Source organism: Salmo salar, chromosome 13 (genome assembly GCF_965601325.2).
Source record: "Salmo salar chromosome 13, fSalSal1, whole genome shotgun sequence".
NCBI classification, from domain to species: Eukaryota; Metazoa; Chordata; class Actinopteri; order Salmoniformes; family Salmonidae; genus Salmo; species Salmo salar.
In genome coordinates this window covers 41,080,709-41,095,828 of record NC_138303.1, presented here as the reverse complement: position 1 = coordinate 41,095,828, position 15,120 = coordinate 41,080,709, and the positions used below count along the sequence as shown (strand labels likewise).

At 40.2% G+C, this 15,120-nt stretch overlaps 2 protein-coding genes across 3 annotated transcripts in view; one reads left to right on the top strand and one right to left on the bottom strand.

Moving 5' to 3' along the window:
• Positions 1-5,397, top strand: part of LOC106567130 (synaptotagmin-6) — a 77,165-nt gene extending 71,768 nt beyond the window's left edge. The window contains exons 6-7 of the mRNA XM_014136078.3: positions 700-850; positions 1,101-5,397. Of these exons, the coding sequence (XP_013991553.1) occupies positions 700-850; positions 1,101-1,172 (223 nt within the window). The 3' untranslated portion in view covers positions 1,173-5,397. The remainder of the gene's footprint in view (positions 1-699; positions 851-1,100) is intronic.
• Positions 4,053-14,679, bottom strand: olfml3a (olfactomedin-like 3a). Of its 2 annotated transcripts, none has more exons than XM_014136080.3 (3): positions 14,318-14,679; positions 11,874-12,180; positions 4,053-9,696 (listed from the first exon to the last, which is right to left on the bottom strand). In XM_014136080.3, exons 1-3 carry the CDS (start codon positions 14,426-14,428, stop codon positions 8,912-8,914), a joined length of 1,203 nt encoding a protein of 400 aa, XP_013991555.1. In that variant the 5' UTR covers positions 14,429-14,679; the 3' UTR covers positions 4,053-8,911. The 2 variants fall into 2 exon arrangements, with proteins under 2 accessions (XP_013991555.1, XP_013991557.1); XM_014136082.3 differs by having other exon boundaries at positions 14,377-14,679.
• Positions 14,680-15,120: the final 441 nt, after the last annotated feature.

Below are 15,120 nucleotides of genomic sequence, written 5' to 3'. Positions count from 1 at the left end.
AGGTCAGGAGTCAGGACAATCACTTCGCTGGCCAAAGGGATGCTCTGAGGGTAGTCTTTATCAACCAACATGGCTGGTTAAATGGGTGCAGGTGTGCTAGTCTATTAACACACGTGTGTGTTGCTAACTGGCAAACCGAGTCTACTGTGGTTATCAAGTTGTCCTTGTTTACTAGTCAGTCCCTTCGATCTAGGATTATGTTGTGGGTGTAGGGATTATGATGAGGAAGAACAAACGTCACCATTGGTCTGAGCCAATCCAGAGAGGAGTTTGTTGGTGCCATTATCGTTTGTAGTTGTTGAGCACAAACCCTTTCTTCATTGCATTTACATTTCAGACATAATCTCTCAAAGAGATATGGAAATGTCTCCTTTTAACCACACAGATGACTCAGCTCTATTCACATGAATTACAACCGCGACATGATCACCTCACCTCTCCCTTTCACTTCTTGCAACTGTATCCTCTGATAACAAAATGTATGTAATAAGAGTTGGAGATGCCAAATTAGTTTATTTAAGGTCAATTCCACGATTTTACATTGGTGGGTTCCCAGAATACTTACACCGCTGCATGTAATACAAATTCAGCTATAGAATCAACCCTGCATTTTGTAATGTAGTGTGTCTGAAGAGCAGGATTAGCTGTAATGTTGTGTTGACGTTGTGTGATGTTGTGTGTGTTGTCTGGCCCCTGCAGGGTTGGTCACAATGAGATCATTGGTGTGAACCGTGTGGGGTGCAGTGCTGAGGGGCTTGGCAAGGGCCACTGGAACGAGATGCTGGCGTACCCACGCAAGCCCATTGCACACTGGCACCCCCTACTGGAGGCCAAGAAATCAGAGAAAGAGGTTAGTTCATACAGCACGTTGCAGTGTATGAAGAATAATGTGTAGACTATATTTACTATATGTACTATATTTTATATAGTAAAATATATATATTTTCAACGATCACATGTAGGATAAAATCAATGTCCGATATTGTAATAGTGTAATATCTATGTTCTAACTGAAGTGTGTGTGTGTGTGTGTGTGTGTGTGTGTGTGTGTGTGTGTGTGTGTGTGTGTGTCTGCCTGTGTGTCTGTCTGTGTACTGCAGTGGAAAACGCGGACGGCCAGTTTTGACAGCCAGGGCTCCTGCCCCTCCCCCAGGCGTCCTGCTAGCCCCTGAGCAGAACCACATGTGACCCTAGTGGAACGGCCCAGGTTTGGTTTGGGTCTCTTCTATCTCTCCTACTGATCCTACTTCCTGTCTGTTCTGTCTGCCTGAGCCTAAGGAGAAGCATAACCCCACTGAGTCTCTCTCTCAGTCTTCACTTTCCCTCAAGTGTAGCCACAGAGTGCTCCCAGTCCTAAGACCAGATCCTGGATCAGCATCGTCAGTTATTTGTGATAGTAACGTTGTTTAAAAAAAAATCAACATTAGAATTACTGATCTGGAGTCAGACCTAGACCTTGGGAGGCTTTGGTTTGGTTTTTATCCTAAGCTGATCTTCTCAAGTGAGTCCCCAAAGGGGAAGATTGTTGTCTGAGTGGAACAGCAGACTGCCGTTTTCCAGTGTATCTATCTTTGGGTTGAGGCTAATGGAATGTGATCACAGCGCTCTCACAGGGACTTGGTCTAAACACACTGACGTTTCTGCTCAGCACTGCAGAGCTCTTTGATGAGAGGCTCCACATGGAAATCACACTTTGAATGCAGTTGAAGTTTCCCAGAGAGACAGAGAAAGAGAACTGAAGGATATGGGGTAAGATAGGAACTGAAGGACAGTGGACGGAACTTAGGAATATCTAAAGCCGTCTGCCCTTACTTTCTCCTTTTGTGCGGCAGTAACAAAAAAACATTGTGACACAATCAAATGTGTAGTTCTTTCACCAAACATTAACTGTCATAGTAACCAAGCCAAACAAGGCAACAAACTCATTTGAAAATAGTAGCTATGTTGTATATCTTCTCGACATAAACCTTTACATTTTCGGGAGTAATGAACAGAACTTAAAGGGGTGGTTTTAACCAGTCAAATAGTGTTCATTGAGTTTATAGCGGTTCATTGAATCAACAAATGATGATCAGCACACAATATGAGCACATTGCAACAATGTTGGAGCATAGCACCTCCTGAGTGTCTTTCTATGGAGCAACAAAGAGTTAAATAGCCCACAGACTCCGAACCCCCCTTACCTGTCTCTCTTTGTTTTCTCCTAGTTAGTCTTGGTTCTCTTACCTCTTCCATCAAAGTGTATTCTCATTAGTCCCGTTCCCATAGTTTTCCTCTCTCAGCTGAACGTACTGCACTTCTTCAGCACCTTCTTATCGTGTTCTGTTCTCTGGGGTTGGTTTGAACTGTACAGCACAGTCCTCTATCTGCTAATGTAAAGTTTGTATTTCCCACCAGAATACAAATTAGATATAGAACTAGTATTGTTGTGTTTTGGGAGTTTTCCTTATCCTGCAGCGTCCAGACCTCTTCTCCAGAATAGGAGAACATGACCATCGATGGACCAATAATCAACTATTCATTTCATATTATATTGTCTATCATAAACCAGAGGTACACTGGAGCAATTTGTAATGGGGTGACTTTCAATCTGCTCTTTATACAAGGATTAGTTTATTGAATATTGTTGAGGAGTTTGATCTAAATCCAAACATGATTTGCATTATTGAACATTATTCAACAAAATCCAATAAGTCAGCGTTTACGGTACATGTAGGCAGTCATGTAGCTACTTCTTCTACTGTTTTTCTAATGGTTGTACTGCTGGATATTGGACAGATATACAGTACCAGTCAAAGGTTTGGACACAAATACTCATTCAACGGTTTTTCTTTCTTTTTTACTATTTTCTACATTATAGAATAGTAGTGAAGACATCAAAACTATGAAATAACACATATGGAATCATGTAGTAACCAAAAAAAGTGTTAACAAATCACTGTTTGCCTTGATGACAGCTATTGCACAGTCTTGGCATTCTCTCAACCAGCTTCATGACGAATGCTTTTCCAACAGTATTGAGGGAGTTCCCACATATGCTGAGTACTTGTTAGCTGCTTTTTCTTCACTCTGCAGTCCAACTCAGTTCAAACAATCTCAATTGGGTTGAGGTTGGTTGATTGTGGAGGCCAGGTCATCTGATGCAGCACTCCACCACTCTCCTTCATGGTCAAATAGCCCTTACACAACCCAGAGGTGTGTTTTGGTTCATTGTCCTGTTGAAAAATAAATATATGCGGATATCATCTGTTCACCTACTCTGCGTCTCACAAAGACACGGCGGTTGGAACCAAAAATCTCTCAAATTTGGACTCATCAGACCGAAGGACAGATTTCTACTAGTCTAATATCCATTGCTGGTGTTTCTTGGCCCAAGCAAGTCTCTTCTTCTTATTGGTGTCCTTTAGTAGTGGTTTCTTTGCAGCAATTCGACCATGAAGGCCTGATTCACACAGTCTCCTCTGAACAGTTGATGTTGAGATGTGTCTGTTACTTGAACTCTGTGAAGCATTTATTTGGGCTGCAAACTGAGGTGCAATTAACTCTAATGAATTTATCCTCCGCAGCAGAGGTAACTCTAGGTCTTCCTTTCCTATGGCGGTCCTCATGAGAGCCAGTTTCATCCTAGCGCTTGATGGTTTTTGCGACAGCACTTGAAGAAACTTCGGATTGACTGACCTTCATGTCTTAAAGTAATGATGGACTGTTGTTTCTCTTTGCTTATTTGAGATTTGTTCTTGCCATAATATGGACTTAGTCTTTTACCAAATAGGGTTATATTCTGTATACCACCCCTACCTTGTCACAACACAACTGATTGACTCAAACACATTAAGAAGGAAAGACATTCCACAAATTAACTTTTAAGAAGGCACACCTGTTAATTGAAATGCATTCCAGGTGACTACCTCATGAAGCTGGTTGAGAGAATACCAATAGTGTGCAAAGCTATCATCAAGGCAAAGGGTGGATTTGTTTAAAACTTTTTTGGTTACTACATGATTCCATATGTGTAACGGGCGTCGTAAGGATTGGACCAAGGTGCAGCGGGAACGTGTATACTCATCTTCTTTATTAAATCAAAAGAAGAAAAAACAAACAAATCACGTATACAAAACAATGAACGACACTAAACAGTCCTGTCATGTGCACAGACACAAAGCAGGAGACAACTACCGACAAACCCTATTACAAAAACACCCCTATACATAGGACCTTCAATCAGAGGCAACGAGGAACAGCTGCCTCCAATTGAAGGTCAATCCAATGAACTAAACATAGAAATAGATAGACTAGACTGAACATAGAAATACACTAACATAGAACATAGCCCAACAAACCCCGAACCACATAAAACAAACACCCCCTGCCACGTCCTGATCAAACTACAATAACAAATAACCCCTTTACTGGTCAGGACGTGACAATATGTGTTATTTCATAGTTTTGATGTCTTTACTATTATTCTGCAATGTAGAAAATAGTAAAAATAAAGAAAAACCCTGGAATGAGTAGGTGTGTCCAAACTTTTGACTGTATAAAAAGGTAAAAACTAATATTGGTTTGATTATAATGGTTATTTAGTCTATTTCTACATTGTGGTTCTATGAGTACAATCTAATAATTGATGTCATCTCAATACCCAAATGTGTATCAAACAGACAAAAGAAAACAACCCCATTGGTGTATAGTTTTTTGGTGCCAAACGTGTTTGTAGCAAAAGTAGACTATAATTTGTTCTGTCACAAAAATAATTAAAGTAATGTCAGTCATTGAAATTTCCAGGCCACCCATTCGTAAAATGTATGCACGCATGACTATAAGTCGCCTTGGATAAAAGTGTCTGCTAAATGGCATATGTTATATATTATTAATTCATGTTTTCTTTCCAGTGAGACTCATTATATTCTGCGCTATGTAGTAAATGTATTGTTTCAATTATTTGAGAAAATACAGCAGGGATTACAAATAGTTTTTAATAATAACTTGTGCAACCAAACATGGGCTACCAATTAATTGATCTATTTTCCATCAATGTAATTGTCTGCATCATTTCCAATTCCCCATATATTTTTTTGGTAAATATATATATATATATTTATATATTTATATTTAAAAAATATATATTTTCCTTTATTATTTTCCCTAATTGGGGTAAAGTTATGGACTACAACACTGAGGCTTCCACTTCCAGCTGATACTGTAATACTATAAACATTTTATGAACACAGTATATTTTACAATAGCTTTCTTTTGTTTTTAGTCCCATTCTTCAGATACCCTCAACCCCTCCCATCTATCTCTGAAGAACATCCAGTTTTGATTTCTATTTGCCATATATTTTTAACTGTGCAGTTTCAATAAAGTTCTGAACCTAAATACATTTTACGGACACAGTATATGAGTTATCTTGTTATTTTTTGTCTCACCCTTCAGCTCCACTCAACCCCTCCCATCTATCTCTGAACACCATCCAGTTTTGATTTCTATTTGCCATATATTTTTCAACTGTGCTGTGATGTTTCACAAAAGTTCCAAACCTTTCTATTCTCATAGTTTCTACAGATTGTAAATTAAAGACACCAATTTGATTAGAAGGGTTTTTGTTTGACCCAGTTGGGTTATGTAAGATGTAATAGAAATCAGGAATCTTCCTTAATGTTATTTTATGTTGACCATGACAGTGTTTTGATTATTTTACTAATTGACAAGCACATGTTTGAAAGCACATAGAGAAACAGGTTGGTATAGTGGGTATCAGGAAGTGGGTGTTGTTTACAGAATGTAAGGTGCGGTTTTAAGAGTCACCTTCTCTAATTTAAGCTCTTGAGTGCCCTAAACCAAAGCCTCTACATTAATGTATCCTGTCAACAGAACTTTGGCACTGTGGTTATGTAGCAGTAGTTGTTTGAACTCTTTCTCCATGCATTCTATCTACACAACTTTGGCACTGAGATTTGGTAGTAGTAGTTGTTTTTTAACCCAGGAGGTTATAGTGACTTAATGATGGTACTGGAATGGCCATCCAGATGACAATGTGGCTTCCGCCTGACTACAGCTATGCAGCAAAAGCATGTTTTGAAGATGGTATAAATCAAACAGAGAGGATGCAGAAGAAGCATGGTAAAAGTGAACAAATGTACTTAACATACACACATTAGATCACTGTTTTAGCCATTTCCTTCCTCTAGAGAGAGCAGGCATTTTGTTTGGGAGACAGACAAAACAGACAGAGATTCAGACAGATAGTGTGGGGGAAACTAGCCTAGAGATAGTCGCAGGCCAATGTCTTGCAGTGAGTCAGTGACCTTTCTCTAATAAGCAGTTGGTAGGTCTATGAGAGACAATACAATGAGTCATTTGTTGGATTCCCTCACACCATTATTGTGTCTTTCTTCACAATAGGATTGTTCAGGTTTCCTCACATACTATATTTACTGGTTACAATCCTGATAAGATCCCTCCTTCCATTACTGGTAGACTCCTCATATCTGACTCACTCCAGTTTGTTAAAAAAAAATGACGTATGGTTTTATGTTTTCTCACATATATACAGTAGGTATACACTTGTTGATTAGATTTCTGATTAGATTTATGTCATTTATTTTACACTCCTGATATTTGACTCCAAGTTTGTTTCTATTTGACAAAAATGTATGAAATAACTGACTGTAGTTTTGTTCTTCCTCTGTTTCAGTGGTGTGTTTAATAATGATGATGATCTTCTGTTCTGACTATATAGACTAGTGTGTTTGTTTCCATAGTATGTAATAATATTATGTTATATAAATTTTGCCTCAGTTTATGTACTGTTTTAAAGACCTTTGTCTGTTATTATTATTGTTGTGTTTCTCAATATGATCTTGTATCCTTTCCATTCGTCATGGATAGCACTGACTTTCCAATTTTTTATTGAAGATTTGTACTTGTAATATAACTGTTTTGACAACTGTTCTTGTAATTGAAGCCTGTTAGGGTTTTTTTGTTTGTTTTTGTTTCCTTTTAAATCCTGAATTGTTAATGACTCATAATATGAGGTCCAATGTGTAATAAATTGAACAAAAAATAATTATCTGTTGCGTATTTACATTTTATTTCATTTAAATGTATTTTGCAAGAATGAAAGACAGAAGTTATGAATTACGGTGGTGCAACATTTAAAGATGTACACTACCATTCAAAAGTTTGGGGTCACTTAGAAATGTCCTTGTTTTTTAAAGAAAAGCACATTTTTTGTCCATTACTATAACATCAAATTGATCAGAAATACAGTATAGACATTGTTAATGTTGTAAAGGACTATTGTAGCTGGAAACGACAGAGTTTTTATGGAATATCTACATTGGCGCACAGAGGCCCATTATCAGAAACCATCACTCCTGTGTTCCAATGGCACGTTGTGTTAGCTAATCCAAGTTTATCATTTTAAAAGGCTAATTGATCATTAGAAAACCCTTTTGCAATTATGTTAGCACAACTGAAAACTGCTGTCCTAATTAAAGAAGCAATAAAGCTGGCCTTCTTTAGACTAGTTGAGTATCTGGAGCATCAGCATTTCTTGGTTCGATTACAGGCTCAAAATGGCCAGAAACAAAGACCTTTCTTCTGAAACTCGTCAGTCTATTCTTGTGATGATAAATGAAGGCTATTCCATGTGTGAAATTGCCAAGAAACTGAAGATCTCGTACAACGCTGTTACTACTCCCTTCACAGAACAGAGCAAACTGGCTCTAACCAGAATAGAAAGAGGAGTGGGAGGCCCCGGTGCACAACTGAGCAAGAGGACAAGTACATTTGAGTGTCTAGTTTGAGAAACAGATGCCTCACAAGTCCTCAACTGGCAGCTTCATTGAATAGCACCCGCAAAACACCAGTGTCAACATCAGCAGTGAAGAAGCGACTCCGGAATGCTGGCCTTCTGGGCAGAGTTTCCCTGTCCAGTGTCTGTGTTCTTTTGCCCATCTTAACCTTTTCATTATATTGGCCAGTCTGAGATATGGCTTTTTCTTTGCAACTCTGCCTAGAGGGCCAGCATCCCGGAGTCACCTCTCCACTGTTGACGTTGTGACTGGCGGGTACTATTTAATGAAGCTGCCAGTTTACAGCTGTGCTTACATAATTGCAAAAGGGTTTTCTAATGATCAATTAGCCTTTTAAAATGATAAACTTGGATTAGCTAACACAACGTGCCATTGGAACACAGGAGTGATGGTTGTGGATAATGGGCCTCTGTACGCCTTCTTTCCAAAACAAGGACATTTCTAAGTGACCCCAAAGTTTTGAACGGTAGGGTATGATGAATTATGGTGGCACACATAATATTTTTTTTTTGTATTTATGTAAGATTTCTCCTCTGTAAAGTTTTTGTGACATGATATTTCTCTCTGATTGTGCAGATGAACTTATAATTTAGCCGGAGACTGTCAATTTCACGACTACGTATGTCAAAGTGAACAACAAAGGGAGCAAGCAGCAGGGAAGAGTAAATTGGATTAACTAAAACAAGTGGAATGCAAATAGCCAAATTACATCTTGAGGAGAGCTGGGGCATACATTCCATCATGGCATTCAATTATTCACAGTTTTTGATCTCTGCCCCAAATAAATCCAGTTGTTGCAGACATATTACAATTCCAATCTAATTCAGAGCTCCATTCAACATAAACTTTATATCAAACTGGGGTTGCAATAATATATTTTATATCAGGCACCTACAGTACAGTAATTCAATGCATTATTTCAAGTAAAAAATACAGAGGTACATTTTCCTGTAGAGACAATGTATACAGTATGGACAGTGGGGTGAGTGGTATCAAAAAAACAAATCTATGTCTCCAGTGATAGTCTTCATATTAGAATGTTTTCTCTGACTAAAATGTTATTTGACTAAAATACCCACTCGTCCATCCACTTAAACCATTAGCTTCCTCTTCATGGACAGTTTGTAAAGGATCAGGTAGCCGTCGTCCCAGGCATAGATCTGTTTCTCCTGAGGGTTGTACTTAAGGCTGGCGTGGACTCCATACCTCCTGGGGAAATACAGTAGCGGAGCCTCCTCATTGGTCACCATATCGTTTACGTCAAACACACACTGAATACGAGAGCGACTAGGCAACCTGGTGTTGTAGACCACATAGACCGTCCCACAGACCACGAAGGCTGCCTCCGCATTCACCTGGGGACACTGTGTATCCCACATCTGCTCGATATCCAGGCTGTCTGGGTCCATCTTAGCCAGGTTGATGGACTCACTCTCCCTGGTGGTGTAAAGGGCCCAGAGGCCTTCCTCATCGGCAGCCAGGTCCACAGCAGTCTCTGGGTTGAGGCTGTAGACAGGTCTATGGTCTGCCACCTCCACTGGGAACACAGCACTGTCTGTCAATGTGCCATTCGCCAGGTCATACTTAATGACCTGGAGCTCGTCAGCCCCCTCCATCACGTAGTAGGCATAGCCGTTATAGACGGCACCACCGGTGCCACTCCACAGAGATGGCAGTCTTATGGGCCTGCTGTGGGCTACTCCTGGGGAGGATGAGAAGTCTAGAACAGAGCTGAACTGGTACACGGTGTCCTCTGCCGTGCCGTTGAAGATGTAGACCTTAGAGGTCCTGGCGTCTTTAGTCCACATGCCCTTGGGGCTGCCCATCCTCTTCAGGATCTTCATGGCTCTGATGCTGGAGATGATGTCTATACAATCTGTTGATAGAGAAATGGAGATGGTATCGTGAATAGCCGTTTTCATGAGTGGTCTTAATAACATTGTCAGATGTAATGACAAATCTGGTAATTATGAAGACGTTTTTGTACAGTATACTGTATAAAATGACAACAGATAATGATTATAACATATAAAATATTAGTATTATAAATGTTAATTGTCTATTTGTAGTTTTTAAAATCAAAGATGAGTTCAGGCTGGTCAGCCTGGTCTCATAGCCTAGACGTAACATAGTAATTGTAAATCCGGGACACTCAAATTAGTATGATATGTTACGTTTAGTATGGTTACATAAGAAAGATGTTTACTTATAATGCAAATGTCTAGCAGCCCAAAGGTTGCAAGTTCGAATCTCATCATGGAAACTTTAGCAACTTTTCAACTGCTTACTACTTTTTAGCTACTTCGCAAGTACTTAGAATATTAGCCAACCCTTCCCCTAACGCTAACTTTAACCCTTTAACCTAATTCCTAAACTTAACCCTAATCTTAACTCTAACCCCTAACCCCTAGCCTAGCTGGTAGAGCATAGTGTTTGCAACGCCAGCATGGTGTGTGCAACGCCAGGGTTGTGGGTTCGTTTCCCACGGGGGGCCAGTACAAAAAAAAAAAAAAAAAAAAAATGCATGAAGTGAAATGTATGCATTCACTACTGTAAGTCACTCTGGATAAGAGCGTCCGCTAAATGACTAAAATGTAAATGTCTAACATTAGCCATCTAGCTAACGTTAACCACCTAGCTAGAATTCGTCAAATATCATGCATTTTGCAAATTCGTAACATGCAGTATTGTACATTTTGCAAATTCGTAACATATAATACAAATTGTAATTCGTAACGTATCATTGTCAGATGTGATGGACATCCACAGATGAATACATACCATACGAAACATTACATATACTAAATGGAGTGTCTCGGATTTACTTGCAGAATACTACTGAATGCTCTGAAACCAGGTTGGTTAGCATCCAGGCATCCAGTTCACATTTCCTTCTCTTGTTGCATCAGCATGCCTCTGCAGTGTCCTTGCCCACCTGAAACATGTTTTGATGTCTACTTCAACATGCAGGGCACATAATGTACCCCGCAGGCTGCAGCAGGCTATTTCAATGCAGTCCAAATTAAAATGAACTCAACACAATCAAAGGGAAGTGGAAGAAGCAGCTACATTGTGCTTTGGAAATTGGGAAAGATGAGTGACACACAGATATGCTGAGGTGGTCTTTTCTTCCAAGAGCCTTTTGCTGTAAAAAGTACATTTTAGCTCTCAAGACAACAAAAAGACTTCCTCTCAATCAGGAGGGGGGGGGGGGGGGCTGTTCCGTTCCATATGCATGGAACACTCCTTGAATATGGACTTTCAAAGTATTGCCACTGACCTGAGGGCAACATCTGGTTCCCCCTTTCAGGTAGAGTAAGAGCTCCTGGTAAACACTTTACATGAATGATATAACTGTTTATTTGAGATTTATACACAAATAATTAACAGTTTCTAAACTACTTCTAAACCTTTTATAAACATTTTTTTATGTTAATGTGTTATCGAACCCCCTGATCACTGAGGAGGGTTATGCAGATGCTGAAACTCTTAGACGTCTGTTTGCTCTGTGTTTTACATGAGGTTATACAGTTGACTAAATGAACCTACTGTCTGTGAAATTGAACTTTGAATCGCAACATTATTTGTACCAACCCGCTGTGAGTCACGTTGTAGGTAGTAAAGCCAGACTACCCGTGTCCATGAAGTACAAATAGGAGACTGGTTCCCCCCTCAAATAAATGACTCATAGCCAACTAGCGATAAATCTATAGGAAAATAAAATTAATGACTAGCCTACCCACTGATTCAAAATGTAGCTCTAAATTGCAACATTTTTTTTTTACTTGAAACAAATCTTTGTTTCCTGCCTCTTTTGCTGTGGAATGGGTTTTCAGGGGAGGACACCAACTGCCAAGAGTGGTAAAGAGCTTACTGTAAGCCTAAAAATACTGTAACCATGCTCCATAAGCCAACAGGTCTCCCTTAGCCAAGTCTCTTTCAGGCAGGGAAATGAAGGCACTAGATCAAAGGCAGTCATCCTGTACAGGACGTCAGAGCTCTACGCCTCACGCTCCCCCCAACTCCCCATACACTGCTCCTCTCTCTACTCACCCAAGACTCTGGAGTACCCATCTTCCTCTCCCCCTTTCTTCATCTCCTTCACCCGCTCCTTCACCTCCAGGTCCACATCCACCATTCTGTCTTCCTGGTTCACACAGGGCCTAGCGGGGTTTTGGGTTTCGATGTAGTCCATCTCTCTCTCGATGCGGTCCATTCGTACCCCTGTCCCCTCCAGGTCTTGGCGCAAAGTACCGTGGTCCTGGTTTAGTCCCTTTATAAACTCAGCAGTCTGCTTCTTGAAGTGCCGTAGCTCTGTGTTGTAGTGGTTCGACTGCTCGTGCCATATGAGCATACGATCCTGGGGGAGCATAATGTGTTATCAAGGACGTTGATTTGGTGTGTGGCCAATGATTGAGGATTACTGTAATGCTGGGTGAATGTAATTGTCCTAGTATCAGACTCTAGTTCCTTCCAATCGCACAGGTCTTAAGCACAAGGACAACACTGTGGACAGAGTTCTGAGAAAACTGTATCAGGTGTTGGTGTTTGAACGCGTGTCAAACCAGGGTCATCATGATAATTTATCGTGGCAGAAAGTATCAGCACCCATCAACATCAATTCCACCATCAAAACCTCACATGAAGAAACAAGTTTGTTGTTTATTATCACAATGTTGTTCAGTGATCTGGTTCAGTGACAGTGAACCACAGAGGTTGACTCATACTAAGATTGACAAAAGGTCAAATAGGGGGTGCTTATATATACGTAGCTTTTTCTGTGTATTTATATATATAAGTGTGTAACCTGGACAAGTGTGTGGAAAGGAGACACCCTCGTAGACTGTGGTTACGCCAATGGATCATGTCATCGAGAGAGGTTGAGAATGAAAAGGAATAACTGATTATTTCTCCTCTGTCTAAGACCCTACAGTTTAATTTTCTCTCTTTTACTTGAGTGAGTCCTTGGTTGGATTGGAATAAAAATACTAAATGAAAAAAACGTTCTGAATTGATTTATTCTAATTACTAATGTAAGAGTCGAGCCAGCGGCACCATGGGAGGGAGATTTAAAAAAAGATCAAAAGGACAGGAGGGAGCAGGAAGATTTGAATGATAAACAAATGATTCATTTCAGTCAAGTTAATGTTATTTGTATTGTCACACTATTTTACCAATTTTTGGGGTGTTATATTCGGAAATGCCTCGAAAGAGGAAACTAACGAGTTACATGACATGGTCATAATGAATAGATAGATTGGTGCATATAAATGACTGCATTCTGGACTCTTGATTACTGTAGCTAATAATACTGTAGGATCTACAGCAGACAGAATGGAGCTGCATTCCACTACTTGGACACTTCATCACGCTCAACATATACTGTAAGCAAACTTGGCATAATCCGTATAAAATAGCTGCAATATAGGAGGAGTAGAACACACTCCCACAAACCTGGCATATTATATTTGACAAAATTAATATTGTACAGTGCCTCAAACAGCATTTTCATTTGGCCAAGAGAAATTGCAAGGCACACTTTTGTTGATACATGTTCTTGCTTATTCTAAAGAATAAGATTTTGCCATTATCATTTTTTGTCAGTAACTGCTGTAAATCTTCCTATTGTTTTCATTATCAATGTGTTGTTATCTTTGATCCTCATGAAGAGTTTCACACTGCTTAGTGTGTATTCTGAGAAGGGGAACGAGAATAGGTGTCACGACTGTGTGTAGGATGAGACCAAGGCGCGTATCGTTCCACATCTTTATTATATTGTGAAACTTAGCCAAACAAACAATAAACAAAACACAAACCGTGACGCCAGAGGTGCAACATGCACTAACTTAAAATAATCTCCCACAAACACAGGTGGGAAAAACAACTACTTAAATATGATCCCCAATTAGAGACAACGATGACCAGCTGCCTCTAATTGGGAATCATACAAAACCCCCAACATAGAAAAAATAAACTAGAACACAACATAGAAAAAATAAACTAGATAAACCCTCCAGTCATGCCCTGACCTACTCTACCATAAAAATAAGAGCACTCGATGGTCAGGACGTGACAATAGGAGAAGTACTCAGGCACAGATACGACAGCTCACGGCCACTGATATTCTCTAAGGGCCTTAGCCAGAGAAGTTGATGAGTCGAACAGAGATTGTATTAATTGGATTGCTTTAGTCAACACGTAAAAATATATAAATAAAAAGAAACCTTGCAGGCAGACACTGAGAGCGAACAAAAGTTTTGCAGAATATCAGAGATAAAGCCTGACACATGGCCTTGATTTTTTGTCCTTGATTTCACAGTAACTGCTGTTTGCTGTTCTTTCAGAAAGATGTTGTCTCACTAGCATTCAAAAAGAAAACTTGATTCACCATAACTGCATCATTGATTTGATTCGTGTTCCTTGCCTATAACTTTTCTTACACCACTTTAGGTGGAGTTATGCGGTGTAAAACTGTTGTTTAGGAGTTTGTCTCTTACCTCAATGGCAAGGAATCTGTTCTCCAGATAATCCATGAGACCCTGGTAGTAATACTGACCGTTGGTGAGGACTAGGACCAAGGAGAGGAGGAAGGGGACAGCCGTTGTCATGGTTGATAGATCCAAGGGACAGTCTGGGCGTCCTGTACGTAAGTCCAGGTAGCAAAAATACTTCCTTCTGTCTGGTCCGGTCTCCTTGTGGTCTTCTTATGGTTGGTTTCCTACAGTGTGAGTGTTCGTGAATAACTGTGTGTGTGTGTGTGTGTGTGTGTGTGTGTGTGTGTGTGTGTGTGTGTGTGTGTGTGTGTGTGTGTGTGTGTGTGTGTGTGTGTGTGTGTGTGTGTGTGTGGGGTGTGTGTGTGTGTAAGCCTGTGTGTGTCCCTGTATGTGGGAGAGTGTGTGTGTGGATGTGAGAGAGAGAGAGAGAGAGAGAGAGAGAAGGGCCAGGTTCTTGGGTTTCAAACTCTTTGGCTCACTCACGTTGCTGGAATGTTTTCACGAACTCCCAGGGAGGAGCCTTGTTCCTCTAGCCCCTTTCTGTCCTTAAAACGTGAATGTACTGTTGTACTGGACACTGAGCAACACTGTGTGTGTGTATGTGTGTGTACGTGTGCGTGCGTGCATGCGAGTGTGCATGTGTACGCGAGTGTGTACGTGCGTGAGTGTGTACGTGTGTGGGTGGGTGCGCCCGTGCATGACTGTTGACCGAGAGATAGACAGTTGTTTATGGATTTGCGGCTGGAGCACAACCAAATCCCTTTCACGTAGTCTCAGAGTATATAGTATATATTCTGTCTTTGTCT

Coding starts and splice junctions, on each gene's coding strand:
- olfml3a (XM_014136080.3), bottom strand. CDS start 14,428: ATGACAACGGCTGTCCCCTTCCTCCTCTCCTTGGTCCTAGTCCTCACC. Junction 12,181..14,317: donor ACAGATTCCTTGCCATTGAG/GTAAGAGACAAA, acceptor ATGCTCCCCCAG/GATCGTATGCTCATATGGCA. Junction 9,697..11,873: donor TGGGTACTCCAGAGTCTTGG/GTGAGTAGAGAG, acceptor CTCTATCAACAG/ATTGTATAGACATCATCTCC.